Source organism: Plasmodium vinckei (genome assembly GCF_900681995.1).
Source record: "Plasmodium vinckei vinckei genome assembly, chromosome: PVVCY_08".
NCBI classification, from domain to species: domain Eukaryota; phylum Apicomplexa; class Aconoidasida; order Haemosporida; family Plasmodiidae; genus Plasmodium; species Plasmodium vinckei.
The window spans coordinates 915,383-937,258 of NC_051300.1; the positions used below are offsets into that span (position 1 = coordinate 915,383).

Below are 21,876 nucleotides of genomic sequence, written 5' to 3' on the forward strand. Positions count from 1 at the left end.
TTTCGTTCTTTTATATTATGTTCATAATTTTTTTTCGCTTATTATGATTTTTATTAATTATTACTTTTCATCTTTAAGTTAATGAAATTATATCTAAAAAATGTATAATTAATTTCATTCATATTTTATAAAATAATACGTAAAGCTTATACGCATCTCAATAAAAAAAAACAAAAAGAATCTACCTCCTTTGTATATTTTATTTGTTTCCACCAATTTTATAAGTGAACAGGAAAATAAAATATATTCTAACATGCATATTTGCATGGGTATATATATTTAGGCTTTAATTGAGAATACTAAAAATGGCGAGTTACTTCAAAATAAGACAAAAAATAATTAAAATGTATGTAATGTATATTATATATAAAAATTAAAATAAACATTTTTAATATACTTTAGGAAGATGGTTATATATATATTTTTATTTTTGGGAAAACGACTAAAATATACTAAATAAATGTGTAAATCCATGTGTGACTATTATTTTCATCATTTCATTCACTGATTGTATATTATTATAAAAGTTTCTCATGAATAATAATATATATAACACGAGAATAATAGCGAGGGTTTTTTCTTCTTAAACTTTTTTTGAATTGGTGTAGAGCTGGTCATTTCAATAATTCACACTTTTAGTATGATATAAAATATTACTAAAAAAATGCACAAATATAGTGTAGTGTGTTCTTTATTTGTTTTCGTGATAAGTTATTTCCTTTTTTTCTTTATCCAGTTTTCGTTTTTTAATTGTTTTTCTTTTTTCCTCAAGGGCATCTTCATCATCTAAGCCAATTTCAATGACATCACTTGGCTTAAATTTCCTGTTGCAAACTATGCAAACATCTTCCTGAAAAGGATGAAAATGAAAGAAAATAATGACAATGCATTATTGAGCATGTTGAAAATGTTGACAATGTCTTATTCATGTTTTACACAAATAGGAGCATATATGTATATGGTATAGCCATTAAGATTACCTTTGAAATGTTAATTTTGTTGAAAACTTTTTTTGAAAAAATGCAGCCACAGGAAAATAGGCATATAGCACCGGAAGTTGAATTGATTATTTCATTTGAAATCAAACAAACTAATTTATTATCTTCATTTAATTTATTCTTACAGAGAACTAAATCTTTAAGGGAGTCTATATGTGCAAATTTTTCATATAAATCTTTTTTTCTTTTTTTTTTATTTTGTTTCTTAATTAAAAGTAATTTAAAAACATTTTCTTTATTATATAAGTACCCAAGACGACAACAGAAAAATGGTTCTGTAAGCAGTTCCTGAAAATAGCAGAATGAATAATAGGGTAGACAATATATATTTATGCATACACATGTATATAAATATATTATTGGTAGATTAATAATTTTATTTAATTTACTTGAGATATAACACAATGACTAAAATAATATTCCTTTAATTCTTTTTTATTAAATTTATTATGGCTAACTGTAACAAGTGTATTTTTTTCATATCCTAAACTTCCCGTATTTTCTCTTAATCTTTTATTTTTCATACGAACTAAATCTACTCTTTGAGGTAAACTTCCCCCATCTCCTCCCATTATACTAAAAAAAATTCTTTATACACTTTTTGATAAATTTAAAGTTTTTTTTTTTTATAATATTAATATTGGGATGGTTAATGTCCTTAGCTTTTCTATCGCTACAAATAGTCAAACTGGAAATTTTATTATCCAGTATTTGGTAATCATATTTTTTTTTTTTTTTCTTATTGTTTTTGCATATTTGTATATTATTCCTCTATATAACAATAATAGTACAATACTATTTAGAGAGAGGAAATATATTATTAATAATAATATATTGATGGCATAGGATTAAAAAATAAATCAATTATTTTATGGTATATAAAAAGTGTATTCCCCTATTATTTAATGTTGCTTATATATGTATATATTTTTTACCATCATAACTTAAAAAATATATATATATATTTTTTTTTTTTTAATATATGAAGAGAATGAATTTTTTTTTATTCATGTAATTGTTAAGGTAATAAGATTTTCCCGGTAATTTATTATTTTTGATATTTTATTTTTTCGTTATTTTATCATATTAATTTTTCCGACTGTATTTATTATTTTTTTTTGTGAATGATAAATATGGCTATATTTCACATTATAAGCCAAATGGTCAAGCAAACAAGTTAAAGCGACTTTGAATAAATACTAAAAAAATATTTTTAGGTAGCATTACTCATGATCCATATTTGTTTGTTTTCCTTTTTTTATTAACTAAGCATTTTTTATAATTTAAAATAGAAAGTAAAACAAATATATATATTTAAGTGCATGTGTATGTATAAATATGGGGGAACTATACAACAAAAGACATAAATACATGAACAATGGTAGGATAAAAGCTGTTTGATCATGCTAAAACATATATCTTATTGTTTGATCATGTTAAGACATTTCATCCATGAAAAAAAAAAAAAACAACCTTTTTAATGTTTAATTAGGCTATTTTGAAAAATGCAATATCATAGTGCTTTTTTTTTTGGTGTTTTTTTATATAGGTGTTTTAATTTATGAATGGGAACAAACAATAGATGAAGTAAACATTTATATAAATATGAATTCAAATATAAATAAAAATGATTTAGACATAAATATAAAATGTAAAAGAGTTAATATTGGATTAAAAGGAGCAGAAAGCTTTTTAGAAGGAGAATTATTTAGCTTGATTGATGAAGAATGTTCATATTGGTATATTGATGATAATATTTTGCATATATTATTAACAAAAGTTAAAAAAGCAGAAGTATGGAATTGTGTTTTTAAAGGACATAAAAATTTAAATCCTGATGATGAGAATAATACAAAAAAAAAAATGCTTTTAGAAAGATTTCAAATGGAACATCCAAATTTTGATTTTTCGTCTGCCTCATTTAATGGGCAAGTACCGGATGCTCGAACTTTTATGGGTGGAGTTAAATATTAATTATGCTAAAAATTGAAAAGAATAAAAATGAAGTAGATAATATTCTTATTTATGTTCTCTACTTAAAACCATAAAAGTGGCTTTCATCAAAAATTATAGGATTGCCATGGGGCAATTTCTCTTCCCCTACATGTATGATAATTGTTAAAGAGTAATACTTAATTGGTAGAGATATTTTTAAATAGGGTAAACAAAAAAATGATTAGTTTATGTGTGTTTAATGTAAAAAAAAAAAAATAATAATAAATGCAAAATATATAATACACACACAACATATGTGAATATATGCATACATGCATGGTTACACTTGTTTTTATTAGATTATGTACATTATTCTATATTAATTATTTGCATATTTTTTTCATGTATTTTAAAAGCAGACTTTCTGCAAGCTTGTTGCTTAGTAAGTTTTTTTCAACATTTTTATTGTCAAAAATTTTTGTTTTTTATTTTTTTATTTTTTACTTCGCCTTACACAGACATGGGTCTAATTGGTAAGACAATTTTATTGTCTATTTTGAGGTGATGCAAATAAGTTAGTATGTCATTTTTGACGACCCAATTTGGTATGTTCATTTGTTTACTAGTTTCCCTTGACCATTTCAAGGAGCTTACTCCGTCTTTCGAATAAAGCTTTGGCAATATTATCTTCCGTATTTTGTTTAATCATTGAGTTTTTAATATTATTAGCTTGTTGTAGTTTTAATGCTTTTCGGCAATTGTTAAAATTCATAAAACTATGTATACATTTATGTTCTCTATCTGCTTGATTTAAAGTATAATTATTTTTTAAACATCGAAAATATATTGAACCTACAAGTCTACAGGGATTATCAACAGTTGTACTTGAGTTCCACATATCTATATATTGATCGGATTTATATTCTTTAGCATCAATTGATAATGTATCTTCTAATTCGGGTTTACCATTAACCATATCATACCACATCATTTTATCTTTCATATCTATATTTCTATTTATTGATAGTCCAACAAAATTATAATTATCAAATAATTTTTTTAATGAATAATTTAATTCCATATTTAATCGTCTTTTTATAAACCAATTTTTTAACTCATTCTCTATTGACTTAATTTCACTTTTCAGTTTAAATTCCTCCACATTTTCCTCTCCAAATTCTTCGATATTTATGCTCATTTTGGGAAATTCTCTAACGATTGTAGTTATGTATTATTTATATTTTTTGTATTATATATATGCCTGTATAGTGTATCATTTGCTATGCACATACTGTAAGATATATTTTATGATCACTGCGTGTATATTTACATGTGTGTGTAAAAAATTTTGAAATATAATTTTTTAATCCCCTTCATTCAAATAAGTTACTTAAATTGGCATAAAAATGTACCTTCCTTAATAAGCCCAAAAAGGAGATACAAAAATATGTACATAAATAATTGTAATATATTAATAAAGTAGTAGGGAAAGAACAAAAGTATTTTATACTTTTTTAAAATTATTATATTAAATTGAACTAAACAATAAAATGTGAAAAAATAAAAAATAAAAAAAATACAATATTGTGAAGAAATAATTTTTTTAAAACATATCCATATATATATGTAGTAATGCCAGGAACAAATTATTTATCTTAAAACATTAAGCCTTGTAATTTTATTTTTTTACTATTTTTTTCAAACTTACACAGTTTGATATTTTTATATATTCCATTTTTTATTAGAAAAAGAAACATATGCTTATGAACTTAATCGATCATTTATTCCGTCAAATTGTTCATTATAATATTTTGACAATTATTTAATAATTTTTTTTTTTTTTTATTATTTCCCCTTTTTTTATAAATCAATTTCCAGAAATAGCTATAAGTGTACTTAAATAGTTACACTCTACAAATTTTGTAATACTTTAAAGAAAATATATGCATACAATAGTTTTATAAAATTACAGTTTAATAATTACTCGTAAATATTGTAGTGTAAGGGGAACATAGGCAAAGGGAGAAATACCGACCAGTTTCCTAAGATCAAACAAACAAATAAATAAATAAACATATATATGTATATATAATATTGCGCTTTATTTTTATGCCACCATAATTTTGAAATTTGAACAAATATAATGACTTTTAATTTATATTGAACAAAATGAGTACCCAAAGGTGTGTACCTTCCCCCCAAAAAATAAAATAACAGTACTACTTTGTGAGTAGTATATTTTTTTTTATAACTACCATTTTTATTATTACTACTACTATGAATAGTAATAATAATGTTTTTTTTTTATAATCCTATTATATGCATTTCAAAATAAAAAAACCAAAACCATACGAATTAGTACATAGGGAAAAATATGTAATTTCTTATGATTTATTTAAAGGGTATTTTAAATACAAATATAAAATAAATTAAATAAAGTTTGATTTTTTTTTTATTATTATATAGGTAATACTATTTTTTTTTTAATATAAAATAAATATTTTCATGGTATGTACCTATGAAAAATACCGTGATAAAAAAAAGACGGTAAATCTTATAGTGTACACTTTTAGTGCACTATTTTATGTGTTATATATTTTTTACTAGTATTTCAAATTTTGTTCTTTTTACTATTTATGGGGTTTTAATATTATTATGCTATTATTTGTCTTTAAGTTTATCAAAATGTTTTGTGTCTTTTTGGCTAAAAGGGTAGTGTACTTAATTTGTAGGGTGTATCATATAAAAATAATAAAAATAGTAAAAATAAATTAATGAATAACTAAATGTGTGAATAATATATAGTGCTTTATTTTCGGTACATTATTAAAAAAAATAATATGTATGTACATCCTTTTTATATAGAAAGGATGATATATATAGACCTACAAAAAATATTATTTTCATCATGACATCAAAAATTAAGTATTATCATTTAAAAAAAAAAATTATAAAAGCTACAAATAAAATACGTACACTAAAAAAGAAGTGCAGGTGAAAGAATGAGAATATGCATACATATGAATAGTACATTCTATATGTTTTTTTTTTTTTTTTTTATAAATATGATATATAATTTCTATTTAATATATTTTTATATCTTCGTGTTTATCCCTCTATATTTACACACATGTCGTGTTACCCATTTTTTAAGCCTAAATTTAATTATAAAAAAAATAAAAAAATATAATAAAATATGGAATACTAACAAAAATAACAATAATAATAATTAATAAACACACGTTATTTAGCTTATCAAACAATTTTTGTAAAATTTATGTGCTTTTTTTAAAATTTCTATAAGCATACATATATCTACAAAATTTCAAAACTATATATGATAAAGGTCTTGATTTTTATAATAATCAAATTATGACACATTTATATATATATATTGAAATTTTATGTTTTCTTATTAATTTTACACTCCTATAGAACAAGAGATATCATCCCCATATGTTATCATATGTGCATATATATATATTTATTTCACATAAATATTATATAATATATATACTTATTTATTTATTACACTTTGCATAGCGAGCATACAGTGAAAATCGAAATCATTGTCAGGTCCCTTTATCAATAAATTTGGACATTCACCTTTTTTAAACCTTTTATTTTATAATCCATCTCTGTATTCCATTTTTCAAGTAGTTTATATTAATCCATTAATAAATACACAAAAAAATTAATTGTGTTACATTAATATATGTAAAAAGAGAGAGAGAACAATCATTCCCCTCCATCTTTTTGATACATACATTTTAAACAGTTATTTATTTCTTTGCGCTTATATTTATCCTCAATATCTTTGATGTAATATTTTTCCATTACACCTTAAATAAGTAATTTCATGTGATGCTTATGTACATTCATTTACACCTTTCTCTATATATATAAAGAGAATAAGATAGCATATGAATATAATATCTATGTATGGGCATAATTTATTGTACATACAAATATTACGTGGGTATGCATAATATATATATATATGTAGAAAATATAAAGGCATAAAAGAATTCATATGTATGCATGTGATTACATAGATATTAGCATAAAGACAGCCCTTCTTTTTATGTACCAATATTTTATTGCCACTAATTCTTAATTATTATTTAAATACTTGCTACATTAGTTTTTTAATGGTTCATATATACATGTTGATATAAATTTTTAACGATATCGTATTTATTGCGAAAGTGTCTATATGCATATAGTTATAAATAGAGTTTTGTATATACACCTATGTTTTATAACATATATATATTTAACCCTTTATTTTAAAGTTTTAATATTCCTTTATGTGCATATAATATACACTTTTATGCACTTATACAATATTCTTTATATGTATTTTACTAAGTCATCCCTTTTATAATTCGAAATATTTCTCCTGTACATGTATAAACATGCATTATTGTATTGTATCCATACAATAAATCGTAAGCATATGCATTTATATATACACATATATGTTTTCATATACATATATATATAATATAAATACACAAATATATGGATATATGCAGCGATATCCAAACTATATCTATATGGAAATAAATTGTATATTTTATGATCTCGTTATATTTTTTTTTAATTTATGTCTAAGTTAAATTTTTTAACCCTTATAGCGTATTTTGAAGAATTTTTCCTATATATTTATTAATACAATTTTTTTGCGCATTATAATTATACAAATAAATATGTGAATGCATAGAGCTTGCATATGCAACGACCGTTTTATAAATGCATATTATGTAGAGAAATAGAAAATATATGTAATAATCTTTTAAAATAATAAGTATATATATTTTTTAAATTCTTTTCAATTATATTTTAAATATACTTTTTCAATCTATTTCTTATGTATAATCCAATAATAAGAAGATTCCCAAAAAAGTATATTATGTTATTATTTTTTTTAATCGTTACACGTGTATATACATATATAGAGACAGTGTATTTTATATAGACATATCAGTTCACCCCAAACACAGAACTGTATATGTGTGCGTTTATCTAGTGGTTTTGCCGTTTTGTTATAAGTTTATACACTTATGTACAATTATTAAAAAGGTTACATAAAATTGTGAACTACTTTGAAGTATTTTTTATTGTGTTTTTTAGAGCTTAAATATATGTACAACTATTATTTTCTGATGTTTTATTAATAATTTATACATTTATTTTGTAATATTAATTTATTTCTTAATATATAATAGTACAAAATCGAAAATCTATAACATTTTAAATAATACATACCCATTTTTCTATTTTTTCGAATGTGCATTAAACGCTTTATTGAATAAATAAGCATATGAGTAAATTTTACTTTATGTATATTTCATGAATAAAGTTTAAACAATACATACGTTTTTTGTGGTAATATTTTAATGAAACGTTGTTTTGTTTTAATAATCAGTTGTTCTATATCTTCCTATATTGTATATTTTGTGCGTTTATATGAGTATATCATACATATATGTGTGTGTGCATTTTGTAACTGTACATAATTTTAGAAAGCTAGCTAATTTAGAGGGAAAAAATATATGAACGTACATAAAAAAAATATGCTTTCCCGTTATATTGTAAATGAATAGTACATAATTAGTATATATGAATATATAAATGCACACAAAAAAATATATTTATTGTATATACATAGGGGAATACTATATAAGAAGAGTATCAACATAAAACCAAAAGCCTATTTATTAAATGCATAAAAATTGTGTTTTATTGAAGAATATTTCATATGATATGAGATAATTATATCTATATATGAATAAATAAATATAATACACATATGCATACATATGTATGCCATATATATACATATATTTTTTCCTTTATACATAATTTGTTTTGTTTTTACATTCTATACACATTCTTAAATATCTGGATTTTTTAATTAAGTTTTTCTTTCCTATATGTGGAAAAATTAAAAAATTCTTAAAAATAAGCACAAATACGCTAAATGTATATATAAATATATAAAATTGCAAATGTGCATGTACGTACATATATATTCATGTAATCTAGCTAACCAAATAGTAATACTACCTATTTTTGTATGTGCATACATGTAATATTGCATTTGTTTTCCTATATTTTTTTTTTTCTTTTATCGTCTCCATATTTCAAGCAATAGCAGTTGTACTACATAGAATGCTTGTATTATGTATATATTTACGTACATATCAGTAAATAGTATTATGTGTACATTTTTTATAACAATTATATATTTTGCATATATACAAGAATATTATTTTTTTATAAAATTATATTTTTATCATAGGAAGTAACAGTTTTATCGTAACAATTGAAATTTATAATTTCCGGTCCTTTTTTTAAATACTTTATATAAGTTTTTATGTATTTTTTTAAAATAACTTTATTTACATTTTTATGTGTTTATGTTATTTTTAATTTTTAACAATATTTGAACATCAGCAAATATCAAGTAGTGTAAATACATGCTTACACGTACATATATTTGTTTAAATTCTTTATATAATAATTTATGTATATATCAATTAGTTTATAACTTACCCCTTACCATTACACATTCCCTCAAAATATATCAAAATTTCACACTGCTTTTCTATAAGTCATTATAATAATTTTTTGTTATATTCATTCCTATGTAATATTATTATTATGCTTTATTGATACACTTATTTCTTTATATTATTGTTAAGTTATATCATTGTGGGCTTCTGTTCCTGCATTTTATTATACTCTACATATATCCCCAATTAAACTTATTTGATGATACGAGTTTTCATGTATATTTACACTTTCTATTAATTTATAACATACTTTAAATTAAGTTTTTCAATTACTGTAATATATACATAAATATATGTGTATGTGCTTTTTGTAGCATATGTTATTTTTTTGAAGTTTTTAATAAAATACATAATAAGTATCCATAATCCCTTTTCATATTTTGTTTAATTCATAAATGCGTGTCTGATACAACTGATATACATTTTATGTTAAATAAATTGTTAACATTATAAAAATTGAGCAATATCAAAAATAGTAATAAGTAAATAGTAGAGAAAACCCAAAGTAAATATCAATTGCCACAACATCAGAAGAAGTAGAAATAAAATAAATGTGTAAAAAACGAAGAACCAAAACATACAAAATAGATACGTTAAAATAATTACAATCTACCAAATTGTATGTGTATATGTTTTCGTATTCTTTGCTTAATACACAAAAGTAAAACATTAAATATATCCAGCATCAAACCCATGCTACATATATTTGAATAGACCAATAAATTTATAAATGCTATGTTTTATTATTTCATTTAAATAATACATACCATTTTTTAAATTTTATTTCATTATTTTTTTTTTTTACATTCATTTTTTTATACCAATTAAATTTCCTATCTTTAATTTATTCGCAGTTTATATATTATACTTATCTATATATTTTAGTACTACCTGTACATTCTATCTATACATGTTTACTTTTTTTACGTTGAAAGTTTTATGTTTATAAATTATAATTTTTGTTTTTAAAATAATATTTTTAATGTCTTTTAAATATGCAGTTTATTTTTATTTTTATGTATGCTTTTACCAATTAAATCCTGTATTTTTTTACATTAAAAAAATTAAATTAATTCATTCTATTATCCATAATCATATCTATATGTAAATGTGTATGCTATATTTTTATATGTATGTATTTTTATATATATAGTAGTTTCATATTTACTAAAATATCCGCAATAAATTAGCCATTCATTATACCACATTTGTGTGTATGCTTATTATTGTGTGTTTTTTTGGAAGAGATTAGAATAAATCGTGTAAATAAATTCATATATCAATCCATTGGAAAGAGAGTCATAATATTTTTAATCAAAAATATTTATATATTCCGGAAAAAATGTAAGTCTACACAATGTGTACCTTTTAATGAATACAAGTTTGAGAACAATATATAGAATGCTTACATAATGGATCGTGTAATTATAGATTTGAGTATATAGACTAGCCTAATTCGATCCGTAAATATATATACATTGTTTCTTATTTAATTAATTTTTTAGGTTATACAAAACTCAGCTTTGCTCTTTTTACGCAAAAGGAATTTGCGCTCGTGGCAACAAATGTAGTTGGGCTCATGGGGAATTAGATGTTAGACCGATGCCAAAATTTTACAAAGTAAGATTTTTACTACGTTTATTATGATATATTTTTTTATTCCATGTTTTAGTATAATTTTAATTTTTATAAATATGAATAAATCCATATTTATATTTTAATTTGATTATTTTTTTTCCTTTTTAGACTCGAATGTGTTATACATTTTTATCGGGAAGTTATTGTGAAGCCTCTAAATGTACATTTGCTCATACAGAAGAAGAATTAAGAGGCTCTGGAAAGGCCCTGAGGTTGTGCACAAAATATTTTTTAGATGGTTAGCAATAAAAAAAAAATATTATTTTTATGGTATAAAGTAGGATGTTTGATTTTGTTTTCCATATTATATTAATTTTTCATTTTATAATTTGTTTAGGGTATTGTAGTAAGGCAGATAAATGTCCCATGGCGCATAGCATAAACCAGCTAGACCCATCTGTAAAATTTTCGTCGACAGAACTTATGAGTAGAGTTTATAATAATGAAGAAATTGAAAACTATAAAAATCAAATGGACATAAATAGTAATGAAAGCAAGCAAGCAGATGAAGTAAAGGGAAATCATGAAGATTATAATGATAATATGAATAATGGTGATAGTGAAAAGGATAATAATGAAAATAATTCTAAAAATAATAATGGGAGTAAAAATGGACAAAGAGATAATAGTAGGAATACCAAGATTAATAAAAGTAATAGAAATAATGAATATGAGTTGCGTAAAGGTTTAGGAGATAATGAAGATGATGGAAATAAAGAAAAAGATAAATATAATATGAATCGTTTTCGTAATAGTGAAAATATGAAGGACTTAAAAAAATCTCCTTTTAATTTTTATCGAAATAGTGAGAGAAAAACATACAAAGAATATTTGCTTGACACAAACCAACTTAATGGTTGTATCGGAGACATAGACAAAGGTACTGATAATTAGAAAGAAAATATGTGAATCTCTTCATTGGTGTTTTAGGAAATAATATGATGAGTCTTACAATGTTGTTATTTTTGCATATACCTTATGAGATTACTGTTGCAATTTTTTTCATTTAAAATTTTTTTTTTTATTTTCCCCCTTTACAGATGAAGATATTTTGTACAACGACCTTTTGATGAATGGAGATTATATGAGAAGAAAAAATTCTACAAAAGAAAATTTGATAAACAATAAATTTGAGAGCACAACATCAAATGGATATCATTATAATTATGATGGACTAATGGATGAAAGAGAACTGTCTAATAACAAAATGTACAAATATAAGAATGTAAATAATGGAGAGAATATAGATATGTTTAGTAATAATTATGTAAATTTAAAAAATTTTAATATAACAAATAAAACAATGTTACTAAATGAGTATTATAAAAATAATTTTTCGTTAGCAGAACATAATACACAAAATGGTGAAAATAGTAAGGGAAATAACAGCAATAATATGAATGGGACATATGAGGATATTAATAATTTTGATAGGATGTCTATTTTAAGAAAGATGGATAAACAAAGTTTATTATTAAATATGAATTATGATATAAATTTTAATTCGATGAAAAATGGTTATAATGATAATAATGAAATTAATATGAATGACGAAAAAAATATTTTTGTGAAAAATAATAAAAATGGTGATCTAATTAATAATCAATTTTTTGACATTAATATAAACAAATATGATGATTCAAAGAATTGTTCAAATTATTTTAATGAAAATGGGATAAACAAAAAAAAAGAAAGAGGAGAAAATATTGATAATATAGAGAATTTCAAAAATATGTCTATCGGATTTAATTATAAAAATAGATCTAGAACAGACCGATATGGTAATAATATGGCAAATCTTAGTTTAATGAACAAAATGAATGAATCTGTTGATGTTTCTGATTTAAATAAAGTTGGATTTGATGAAAAAAATGAGAAAAACCTAAATGAAATGCGACAAATGAATATGAATTTAGAAAGTTTGATATATAATATGAATAATATAAATTTGGGTGATGGAAGTAAAAGTGAAAAGGAATCTAAAAACCGAATTTTAATGCAAGCATTTATGAAATCAAGTAATGATAATAATAGTCTTAAAATTCAATCTGAAAAAAATATTCAAAATGGAAATGAAGAAATAAAACGAAATGATGAAAACAAAATAAATCATGAATCTTTTGAATATTATACAAATAATGTTGATTATGAATTTAAAAAAATTATTATGGATAATGAATTTTTATTAGACAATAATAATGGAAGTAATAATATTAACAAATATAATGAATTTAATGAACAGTTCATAATTCCTAAAACTTCAAACAATAATAATGAGCATATTATGAGTAACTATACAGTATTAAGTTCTAATGATTTATGCAACAGTATGAATGCTATGACAAATTTTAGTAATGTAAACAGTATTAGTAATTTGAGTAGCGCTTGTAATATAGAGGATATTAATAAGAAAGGAAATATGAATGGACTTAAGACAAATTATTATAATAATTATGATAGTTATAAAAAAAATGCAATTAATAATATGAACACTGGAATAATAAAAGGGAATGGCAATATGGAATATGAAAATATAAAAGCAAGCTCAAGTTCCAAATTAAATGATTTAAAAGATATACGAAATGATGAAATAAATAATTTTATTAATGAAGGTGTAATGGATAAAGCTTATATTGAAAAAGAAATAATTTCATCTGATGAAAAAAATGGACAAGGAGGAGAAAGACATGATGAAGGTTATACTTCACTATCATCGAATGAATCTTTGACTAATGATTATGATTTAAAAAAAGGAAATAAAAAAATGAAAAAAAATAAAATTATAAATAAAAAAGGAAATAACATAAAAAAAGATATACTAAATGAAGAACAAGAAATAAATGAAAATTTATCCGATGAAAGTACTATATTATTAAATGGAAAAGGAAATGATAAAATGAGTGAAAATCGTATGAACAGTCATAACGAAATGAGAAATAATGACAATATATTAAACATGTCAGAATATAAATGGAACATGTGCATGCTTAATGGAAATAATAATAATGGTAGAAATTATGATTATATAAAAAATAAGTTTGGTAATATAAATGAAAATAGTATGAAATTTGATGATATTAACAAATTTTTATTAGGAAATAATAATAATGTTTCGAGCTATGATTTTGAAAAAATATTTTCAAATAAAAAAAAAGTTGGAGAAAATATGAACAGTCAGGTAGAAATGGACACAAACAACATGAACGATTTAATAGACTATCAAAATAGAAGAAATATTATGAACAAAAATAAAAATGGATATAATAAGAATGGAAATTTATTAAGCATGTTTCAAAATGGTTATAACAATATGAATACTATTAATATTGGTGAATCAAATAGAGAAATAAAAAATGGCAATATGATTAGTGGTGTAAATAATAATATGAACGGACAGGTATTTAGCTACAATTATTTTAACAAAAATAATATGAACAATGTTAAGAATGGCTGTATTAATAGTAAAGACAATGATGATATAATTAATAATAATAATTTTTTTAGCAATGTAGAAAATAGTATAACAAGCGGTATGTTAAATGACTCATTAAATGGTACTGATCAAAATTATTATATAAATGAAAATAAAAAAAATGATTTATCTCAGCTTTCTAAACATAATTATTCTAACTATTTTTTAGACAATAATGAAAATAGTTCAAGTATATCGAATTTAAATTTTTATGAAATGGCATATAAGACTAATGGTGGTTTTTCAAACTATGGACATGGCAATAATACCGTGAATAATGAAAATAATAAAATCGATATATTAAATACAAAAAAAAATACTCAATCTATTAGCGGTGATGATAATAATGATAGTTTATCTTTAAATAATAAGAATGGAAAAAATGTTTTAAATAATTGTACACCCCTTACTTACAATTTCAATGGATTATATGAATGTCTCAACAAAAATGATAAAGTAAAAACAACCGAATAGTTTATGACTATATGTATTTAAATTAGTACATTCCATGTGTGTATATACAATATGTAGATATATCCAGAGTCCATTTACAAAGAAAGATTTCCCCCCTTGTTGTCAAATAAATGCAAGTAATAAGAAAGCTTACTTTAATTTCCCTTCTTCCTTTTTACACACATTTAAAACGGTACATATAGTAGACTAGTCAGGATTAAAATGTTTGATACACAACCTTAAACTCTATTACTATATAAGACGTGTCATATGCACACACATACGTACAAAAATATTTTTGCTTACATATGATAATATTGCTGCTTTATATATATACATACTTTTTTGACGTAAATTAATAATTTAATTTTTAATCATATTCACATACATATACACATACGCATACACGATTTATGGATTTTTTTTTGTTCCGTCTATTTATTTTTGTTTATTTTATAAAGGAATTGACACTAATATGTTCTTTTATTTTTTCGGTTTGTTTAATTAATTTTTGTTTTTTTGTTTGATATATATAGATTTTTTTATAACTTTAAACAATAAAAAAGAGGGAAAGAAATAAGCAGTAAATTAGCACAACAACTATATATACATTATACATGTATTTATAATAATATAAATATATCCTATACATATGGCTAAACCATTTTTATCTTAGCATCGCATATTATTGATATGGTCTTTAATGTGCATGTGGGATATGCCTATGTATTTTTATTAAACTGAAAATAATTGTATCATCGATTTATTTATAAATTTGTAAAGTTATAAATTTACAAAGTTAAAATATATTTCAGTGATACGTGAAATACGTTGTAAATATTGCACAGGAAAAAAAGGCGTGCCAAATATTATATGTGCAAAAATGGAAAAAAAAACAAAATAATATATACCAATAAAATAAAATTCGCGACTATAAAAATTGATAATTTTTTATTTAAAATTGTTTAACCCCATGAATAATGAAGTGAAAAATGCGGAAAAATACAAAAAAAAAAATAAAAAAAATATACAATAGTAATATAGCAAAATAAGGGAACAGGATATAATAGCCTTCATTGTGCATGCATATATTTCTTGTCCTGTATTGTCCTGAGATTTTTGCATAAAATAGTAAAAAATATAATGTGAAAAAGAAAATTCAAGGAAAAAAAGTGAAATCTAACAAAGCGGCACAACAGCTAAATAATGAATAACTAATGTTTGTACTTTGTGAGTAAAACATATTTTTCTATCGTTCACGTCATAAAGATTTCGTGTGAAATTCATTTGATAAGTTTGAAAATTTTTGAGTTTAACGATGGTAGCCTATCAAAAGGTTAGGAGGTTTAAGAAGATTCCTCCACTGTTTTCATATACAATATGTACTAACAAATATATGGGGATCCATGGAAAAAACCAGATTAGTAATATAAATAAAATAAATAAATTAAATATAAATACTTTGAACAACTTCTTAGACACTTTTGAGTTTGAAGAGAAAGGAAATGATGGTATAGAATATAAACGTCTTGATGAGCTAAGTAAATATATTGAAGTGATAAAATTGGATAACAATAAAATAAATAAGGATAGTAAATATTATGATATAAATTATGAAAATGAAAATGAATTTTTTGATGAAAATGGAAATTTGAAAATAAAAAATGATTGTGAAAAAAAAAGTAATAAAAATGTTATGAAAGAATATTTACATATTCCACCATTTGTTTTAACAAAATTATGTGAATATGCATTAAAAGAAATATTATTTTTTTTAAGTAAAAAACATTTAAAACAATTACAAAATATATTAATGGATAAAGAATCAAGTGAAAATGATAAATTTGTTGCTATGACTTTAATTAAAAATGCTATAATAAGTTCTCATCAACATTTGCCAGGTTGTCAAGACACAGGAACTGCAATTATTTTAGGGAAAAAAGATGAAGAAGTTTTAACAACATATGAGCATAAATATCTTACCCTAGGTGTATATAATGCTTATAAAAAAAATAATTTTCGATATAGCCAATTATCACCTATTAATATGTTTGATGAAGTAAATACTAAAAATAATTTACCATGTCAAATTGAAATATATAGTAATATAAAAAAGAATGGAAATTTAAATGAACAAATTAAAAAAAATCCAAAATATGAATTAATTTTTATTGCAAAAGGAGGAGGAAGTGCAAATAAAACTTTTTTATTTCAACAAACAAAAAGTATTTTAAATGAAGATAAATTATATGAATTTTTGTTAGACAAAATAAAAGAAATAGGTACATCAGCATGTCCACCATATCATTTGGCTATCGTTATTGGGGGATTATCACCTGAAATGAATTTAAAAACTGTTAAGTTAGCATCTTGTAGATATTTAGATAATTTACCAACAGAAGGAAATATATATGGTAAAGCTTTTAGAGATATAAAAAGTGAAAAAATAATTTTAGATAAATCCCAAAGTTTAGGTATAGGTGCACAATTTGGAGGGAAATATTTTGTTCATGATGTTCGAGTTATAAGACTTCCAAGGCATTCTGCATCTTGTCCAATTGGTATTGGGGTATCTTGTTCAGCCGATAGACAAATAAAATGTATAATAAATAAAGATGGAGTATTTGTTGAAAAGTTAGAACATGAACCGATCAAATACCTTCCTGAAGTAACATATGATAATTTAAAAAATGGAATAAACAAAAAGTCAAGCGATCCAAATATTATTTATGAGAATAATAGAGAACATAGTAACGGAGTAGCAGTAGATTTGAATCAACCTATGGAAAATATATTAAAACTAATTTCAAATTACCCTGTTTCAACTTTATTAATATTAACAGGTAAATTAATAGTAGCTAGGGATACTGCACATAAAAGAATTGTTGATAATTTTATTAATAAAAATATACCAATACCTGAATATTTTAAAAAACATCCTATATATTATGCTGGCCCAGCAAAGACTCCAGATAATTATGCCAGTGGATCTTTTGGCCCAACAACTGCTGGACGAATGGATGCTTATGCAGAAGTACTTATGAAAAATAATGCATCTTTAATTTCATTGGCTAAAGGAAATAGATCTTTAGCTGTTCGAAATGCATGTAAAAAATATAATGGTTTTTATTTAGGTAGTATTGGAGGACCAGGAGCAATACTAGCAAAAAATAATATTCTTAATGTTCAGGTTATTGATTTTCCTGAACTTGGTATGGAAGCAGTACATTTAATTGATGTTGTCGATTTTCCAGCTTTCATTATAATCGACAATAAAGGAAATGACTTTTATAATAAATGGATACCATCTTAGTTTTCCTCAATTTGCACACCGTTAGAAAAAGTGTAAAAAAAAAATGTAAAAAATATAACTCATTTTATGCACTTTCAAACGGAAAAATTGAATAAACTTTTTTATTCGTCATGTTTGTTCATGTGTAATTTTTATCATTTTCTAATTTTTTGCTTTTATGGGGTACCTTGGTATGGTTACTTTTTTTTGATGTTGGCCCCTGGCCTATTCCCTACTTTTTCAAATTTTTTTTGAATGGGATTAATTTGTTTTTCTATAACAACTTTGCTATTTAAATTATTTCCACATGATTTACTTTGTACACCTGTTTGGCTTGTTCCTTTTTGATTATTTGTTTTTATTTTTGGGGGGGGCAATGTGCTAATTTTTAAAGTTTTAGATTTAGCTACATTTTGAGTAGGTAAATTATTCCCTTTTTTTGTAAGGATTGTCTGAGTCTTTGTTTTTTGCAAAATGGAAGTAGTATTACTTTTTCCATTATTATTATTGGTGTTAACTTGTTTTGTGATTTTTATTTGGACTTCTTTTGAATTTGTTTTATTTTTTTTAGGACTATATGTAGGATCCTTGGTTTTGGGACTTTGATCAATTTTATATTTATTTTTTTTTTTTAGTGAAATTCCTGTATATATATCTCTATTATTTTTGTTTTCTATTTCGATTTTTACATTTTTCAAATTATCATTAACTGTCTTATAAAAATCAGAACATAACATTCTTTTTTGAACTGGCTCACCAATTTTTTCTTCAGCTAGCTTACTAATTTTTTGTTTAGCTAGCTCACTATTTTTTTGTTCAGAATTATTGTGAATATTTTTTTTTTTTTTTTTGTTAAAATGATAACAATTATTTTCATTACATTCGTCTAGTAACAAAGGTAAATAATTAAAGTGTTTATTTTTGGACGAACATTTTTTATTTGTTTCATTTCCATCAGTGTCAACATCAGATTTACTTCCCTCAAGTTTAGTCCAAAATGTGCAAATATAATTCCATTTATGTTTTTTCAATGTATTATGAACAAATTTAAGGATATTTAAAAATGTTAAACGCATAGGAAATAATATTTTACTATACATATTTAAATAATTGGATTTTATATTATTTGAGATATATTTTTTGGAACTGTCATATTCATCAAAATTTTGTTGGCATTCTTTTTGGCTTAGTATTTTAAAATTATTTAAAATATATAAAATTAGTTGTATAATTATTGAAACGTCTTGATAAATCATTAAATTGAAATATTTATTTTGTAATTTATATATTATGTCTATTATATTTTTTGCTTCTTCATGTAAATAATTTTTTATTAAAAATATGTTGGGATATATATTTTCATTATCTATTTTGAAACTTAAATCAGTAAGGTTACATAGATCTACATATTCATTATATAAATTATAATTATATATATCATTTTTCATGTATGCACATTCATCTTTTTCTTTATAATTAATTTTTTCTATAACCTTTTCATTAGTTTTAGATTGTGTCTTTTTTTTCCCCTTTTCAATTTTTTCTTTTTTTTTTATAAAATTAAATAAATTTTGGTTTATATATAAAAAATGATAAGTTAAAAATGATGTATTAACATTAAATTTCATATTTGAAGGATAAGGAAATAAAACTTTATCTTCATTAAATGCGTCTGTTTGTTCTGCTCCTCTTTGTATCATATCATTAAGATATTCTTTGTATACTTTAAATTTCTCGTTTTCTTTTTCTCTTTTGTTTTTCTTTCCTTTCGATTTAGGATCTGAGACAAATCTCTCACACTCCTGGATGATCTGCAAACACCAAAATGTGTGTGCGTGAGAAAATGTTATAAAACTTACATTTGAAAAAGAGTATAAACAATAAGAAAAATCAAAACAACGGGATTAAAATTGCAAAATAAAGATAAAATGGTGAAAGTGTAGTAACAGAAAGTACACACCTTTTTGATCCACATGTTCAATGCAAGAAGAACAAATAAATGCATGTTCTCTTGGTATGAGGAACCACTTTTTTCAAATTCTTCCATTATAGTATATAAAAAATAAGGAATATTGCTAATAATACTTTTAGCCTTATTTAAATATTTACTTATAATTAATATATCCTTTAAATTATTTGATTCTTTAAAAAAATGATTTTCTTTTAATATTCTTTGCCTATTTTTATAATCATCTTTATAAATGTCATTTTTTTTATTTTGTCTATTTTTTGCTGATAACTTTAATTTTTCGAGAAATCGTTTTCTTTGATAATTAGCATTCTACATCAAATTTAAATCGAGATAAATTATATTTTATATGTCATGACATAGGATTTGGAAGTTACAATTTAGGATTTTCATTTTAATATGACCATCCATTTGTTTATATACTGAGTTCAGTTTAATTGGATAGTCTACCTTTTTACTTAATCTTTTTTATAGAGTAAATAAAAAATATATGAACATGCATATATATAGACAATATTGTTCAGAATGTTCATACCAAATAATTATCATTCTTTGTTATAGTGGAATATTTTTTGAAAAATAAATTTCGATAATATCTGAGCTTGTACAAAGCTAATGTATTATAAGGATAACTAATTTTTATATTTGTATTAAATTCTAAAACATCCTAAAAAAATTAAATAAATAATAAATAAAAAAACATGCCTAAAATATACAGCTAGCCAAAATGCGAATGTGTTTATAACTATATTATACAAATATTGTTTTTTTTTTTCCGAAGTATTTTTATTTTAACCTGGTCGTCTTGGTTGTTATCATTAAAATTTATGCTTGTTTTAGTGAGTTTTACCGCCTTTTTAAGAGTATTCTTTATCTCGTCTATCTCCTTATTCTTTATAAAAGGAAATACATAGAAATACATTATGAAGAATATTTTTTTTTATTATTTGATATTAAAAAAATAGCTAGCTACTTTATTTTTTTTATGAACAATCTAAGCTGTATTTATTTTTTTACTTTTTTATCTAGCCTTTCTTCATTTTTCTTAAATTCAAGGAAGCTTTTATGAACAGAATTGTAGACATTTTGTTTATAGGCATTTATAATTTTATGTATTAACGTATTATATTCATCTATTATTTTTACAAAAATGTCTAATATATGTTTTACATATTTGTCTATAATTTTGTATTTATTTACAAAACATATTAAACTATAATCAATTATTTTTAAATTTTCATAAAGCTCATCCATTTTTATAATAATTTGGCATAAATATGTTTTCCTACATATGCATATATATATTAAATTGACAAGAAATAAAAATTAAAAAAAATATATATGTAGACATATACACATTTTTAACACTCCCAAGGCTTTTATATTTTATGTACTGTTAATACTTTTAATTATTTTTATTTTCTTTTTTTCATAGTATAAATTGCATATTTATTTATTTTTTTGTTTAACGAAGTTCTTTTGCTTAATAAAAATTCAAAGCTCATATATGCGTGTAGACAGAAATTTTTTAAATAAAA

General features: G+C 22.7%; 6 protein-coding genes across 6 annotated transcripts; 3 read left to right on the plus strand and 3 right to left on the minus strand.

The window, feature by feature from the left end:
• Positions 1–691: 691 nt before the first annotated feature.
• Positions 692–1,570, minus strand: PVVCY_0802530 (replication termination factor, putative; the record flags this gene model as incomplete). Its single annotated transcript, XM_008627052.2, has 3 exons — positions 692–850; positions 981–1,286; positions 1,388–1,570. The coding sequence occupies 3 exons, from the start codon at positions 1,568–1,570 to the stop codon at positions 692–694; spliced, it is 648 nt and encodes a 215-aa protein (XP_008625274.1).
• A 766-nt stretch (positions 1,571–2,336) lies between these two features.
• PVVCY_0802540 (CS domain protein, putative) lies at positions 2,337–2,972 on the plus strand (the record flags this gene model as incomplete). The annotated part of the gene is made up of 2 exons (XM_008627053.1): positions 2,337–2,379; positions 2,548–2,972. 2 exons carry the CDS (start codon positions 2,337–2,339, stop codon positions 2,970–2,972), a joined length of 468 nt encoding a protein of 155 aa, XP_008625275.1.
• A 583-nt stretch (positions 2,973–3,555) lies between these two features.
• On the minus strand, positions 3,556–4,131 carry PVVCY_0802550 (conserved Plasmodium protein, unknown function; the record flags this gene model as incomplete). Its single annotated transcript, XM_008627054.2, has 1 exon — positions 3,556–4,131. The coding sequence occupies one exon, from the start codon at positions 4,129–4,131 to the stop codon at positions 3,556–3,558; it is 576 nt and encodes a 191-aa protein (XP_008625276.2).
• Positions 4,132–10,856: 6,725 nt separating this feature from the next.
• PVVCY_0802560 (zinc finger protein, putative) lies at positions 10,857–15,098 on the plus strand (the record flags this gene model as incomplete). The annotated part of the gene is made up of 5 exons (XM_037634263.1): positions 10,857–10,858; positions 11,020–11,134; positions 11,261–11,390; positions 11,490–12,032; positions 12,193–15,098. Coding segments are annotated over 5 exons (3,696 nt in total).
• A 1,297-nt stretch (positions 15,099–16,395) lies between these two features.
• Positions 16,396–18,390, plus strand: PVVCY_0802570 (fumarate hydratase, putative; the record flags this gene model as incomplete). Its single annotated transcript, XM_008627056.2, has 1 exon — positions 16,396–18,390. The coding sequence occupies one exon, from the start codon at positions 16,396–16,398 to the stop codon at positions 18,388–18,390; it is 1,995 nt and encodes a 664-aa protein (XP_008625278.2).
• A 176-nt stretch (positions 18,391–18,566) lies between these two features.
• Positions 18,567–21,592, minus strand: PVVCY_0802580 (conserved Plasmodium protein, unknown function; the record flags this gene model as incomplete). Its single annotated transcript, XM_037634264.1, has 5 exons — positions 18,567–20,180; positions 20,330–20,650; positions 20,874–21,005; positions 21,135–21,230; positions 21,356–21,592. 5 exons carry the CDS (start codon positions 21,590–21,592, stop codon positions 18,567–18,569), a joined length of 2,400 nt encoding a protein of 799 aa, XP_037490383.1.
• Positions 21,593–21,876: the final 284 nt, after the last annotated feature.